The sequence below is a fragment of the Lathyrus oleraceus genome, chromosome 5 (genome assembly GCF_024323335.1).
Source record: "Lathyrus oleraceus cultivar Zhongwan6 chromosome 5, CAAS_Psat_ZW6_1.0, whole genome shotgun sequence".
Taxonomy (NCBI): domain Eukaryota; kingdom Viridiplantae; phylum Streptophyta; class Magnoliopsida; order Fabales; family Fabaceae; genus Lathyrus; species Lathyrus oleraceus.
Genome location: NC_066583.1, coordinates 344,029,625 through 344,032,829, shown reverse-complemented (window position 1 = coordinate 344,032,829; position 3,205 = coordinate 344,029,625). Strand labels below are relative to the sequence as shown.

General features: G+C 29.7%; 1 protein-coding gene across 1 annotated transcript; it reads left to right on the top strand.

Annotated features, from left to right (window-relative positions):
* The first annotated feature begins 608 nt into the window (after window positions 1–608).
* Window positions 609–3,205, top strand: LOC127084536 (GDSL esterase/lipase At2g42990). The gene is made up of 3 exons (XM_051025004.1): window positions 609–1,136; window positions 1,313–1,802; window positions 2,842–3,205. Exons 1-3 carry the CDS (start codon window positions 768–770, stop codon window positions 3,033–3,035), a joined length of 1,053 nt encoding a protein of 350 aa, XP_050880961.1. The 5' UTR covers window positions 609–767; the 3' UTR covers window positions 3,036–3,205.

Sequence of the window (3,205 nt, the reverse complement as noted above, 5' to 3'; positions counted from 1 at the left end):
ATAATAAGAAAAATAATATTAATGATTTATTGATATTATAAAACGACTTATATTGTGATACAAAATATTTTTCTAAAACGACTTATAATAAAAAACGAAGGTAGTACAATTTTTTTCATGCATAAAAATTTGTTAGCTAAATTATTTTCTTGCAAATATCTCCATTTCTATTTATTCAAAGGGATATATTGTTGTATACCGTTTATAAAAGTAAGATTGAATACATAATAGCTTACATTTTTTTTTATATTTTAGTTTAAATGAAATTCTGAACCTTTTTTTCATGTATCAAATTCTGAACCTTTTACAATATCATTAACTCTCTTGAATTACATGCACCTCTTCTCAGATCTAATACTACTAATTTACTACAAGACAAATACAGAGGGGTTCCAATTCCAAGAGAACTGAATACAATTCTCCATAAATCAAGCAATGAGTTTTTTTTATTTAAGAATAAAAGAAGTGTATGTTATTAATTAACTTGTTAAGACAATTTAGTAACACTATTTTTTTATTTAATTTTAGGTTCTCTCTATCAAGAAAAAATTCTATTAGAAACTCTGTCTACATATGTTTTCATCGAAATTCGAAATTTAGTTTTTATCATATTACCAAAATTTAGCACTATCTGGTAGACCCAACACAACACTAACCGTTACTAAATCGTCCTATAAATAGACTCTTATCCTCACTCTCTAACAAACAGTCTCTTTATCATTCACTGCCATCACAGACACCTCAGTTTTGTTGAGACCAGGTGAAAAATGATGAAAATCCACATCATGCTGTTCTTTTCTATTCAAATTTTGTTGCATGTTTCATTATCAAGCAGTGGAAAAGTTCCGGCTATTATAGTTTTCGGAGACTCGTCTGTTGATTCTGGTAACAACAATTTCATTCCAACAATAGCGAGAAGCAATTTTGAGCCGTATGGTAGAGATTTTCCAAATGGAAATCCAACAGGTAGATTTTCCAATGGAAGAATTGCACCTGATTTCATCTCGGAGGCTTTTGGAATTAAGCCAATTGTTCCCGCTTATTTGGATCCTTCTTATGATATTTCGGATTTTGCGTCTGGTGTTTGTTTCGCTTCGGCTGGTACTGGATTTGATAATGTTACTGCAAGTGTTGCTGTAAGTTCTTAAATTATAATAATTAATTCATCAAAAATTTCTTATAAAAATAACTTTGAAGACGGAATTATTAAGTATTTTTACTTTGAAACTGTTATTTTCATGCATGATATTATTAACCTTTTTCTACTATAAAATAGTTGACATTTAGGTTATTTGTATGGTATGTTTTCCAGGAAGTGATACCTTTATGGAAAGAAGTTGAGTACTACAAAGAGTACCAAAACAAATTAAGAGCAAAGTTTGGTGACAAGAAAGCTAATGAAATAATAAACGAGTCTTTGTATTTGATTAGCATAGGAACAAATGATTTTCTGGAGAATTATTACCAGCGTTTTGAAAGAAGGACGCAATTTAGTGTTCAAGAATATGAGGATTTTCTAATTGGTCTTGCTGAAAATTTTCTTAGGGAAATTTACGGCCTTGGAGCGAGGAAAATTTCTATGACAGGGTTAATTCCTATGGGGTGTCTGCCACTAGAGAGGGCCATAAATATTTTTGGCCATCATGGTTGTAAGGATTTATACAATGACGTTGCTTTGGAATTTAATGCAAAATTGGATTGGTTAGTGGCAAAGTTGAACAAGGAGCTCTATGGATTTCAATTGGTATATACAAATGCTTATGATTTGGTCTTGCAAATTGTTACTCAACCTTCTCAATTTGGTAAGTTTTTCCTTTTCTATTTTACATGATTGTTTTTTATTTTCCTCGATAGAATTGTGCATATCAGTTCCCTTAAACTGAATATGTTATAGTATTAAAATTATTATCATTCTACATGAGGAGTATTTAATTGCTTCTTAAAAGTTTGTCTCATATTGCTACTTTTCTTAAGATGTGCTAGCATTTATACATTTTTCACCACGCACTTTCTTCTAAAGAATTAAATTCACATGGTTTGGTTAAATTCATGTGGACCTAGATTACTTTTAAAGCAAAAATAAATTTTGATAAATAGCACACCACATTCATCGAGCCACCTGTCCAATAAAACCTGCATGTCAGAGAAAGTGGGACGGTGGTACATTAAATTAGTTTCCAATTAAATAAAAAAAACTGACCCTAGCATTTTGAATGCCAACCACTTACAAAATTCTCATTATTTCCTATTACTTTCATTTCATTTTTAACATTTTTTTTTATCTATGTAGGCCAGTCATTAAAATTTAAAACTCAACTCACTTTTGTTATTTGTTAAAAAATTAATAATAATATAAGCCAATTTTTATAGAATGAGTTAGAATTTAGAATGTATGAATTGACGAAATCTATGATCACAAATTAATATAGAGATTCTGTACACCTTCTGATCACTATTATAAATAAAATTGACATTTTTTTATATTTGACTGCCAATATATCTAGTACATATATTAACAGTTAAATATATATATAAAAAATAAAATTTACTTATAATAGTGATCAGAGGATGTATTGAATAAACTAGGTGGTGATCAAGACATACTACCACTACCTAAAAACTAAGTCTCAACCATCAACCAAACTTTATGTCCTCCAACTAACTCTATACCATTTTCATAAACTCTCTCAAATTCACTTGTATACTATTAAATCAATGTTAGTATATATACCTCAATAAGTTAAAAAGATTGGTGAGTACATTATGAGTCAATTCTCTTGATATGTAAATAGCCCCTTTTGTGCCATATACATTGAACATTGTATGATTTGTTTTGATCAGGTTTTGAAAATGCACAAGTGGGATGTTGTGGAACAGGTAGATTTGAGATGGGTTTCATGTGTGATCCAAAAAGTCCATTTACATGCACAGATGCAAATAAATATGTATTTTGGGATGCTTTTCACCCCTCCGAAAGAACAAGTCAGATAGTATCAAATTATTTAATGGAAAACTATCTTGGCAAGTTTCTTTGATTCAATACAAGAGCAACGGATCCTTCCAATTCTATAGGGAACTTCACACTTCTGTAAATGTGATTATATGTGTTATAAACAAAGTTTATTGAAGTGAGTATAAGGATATTCAAAATCCATTACAAAAGTTTTACCATATGAATTTTTATTCACTGGTTTTACTTGAGGAA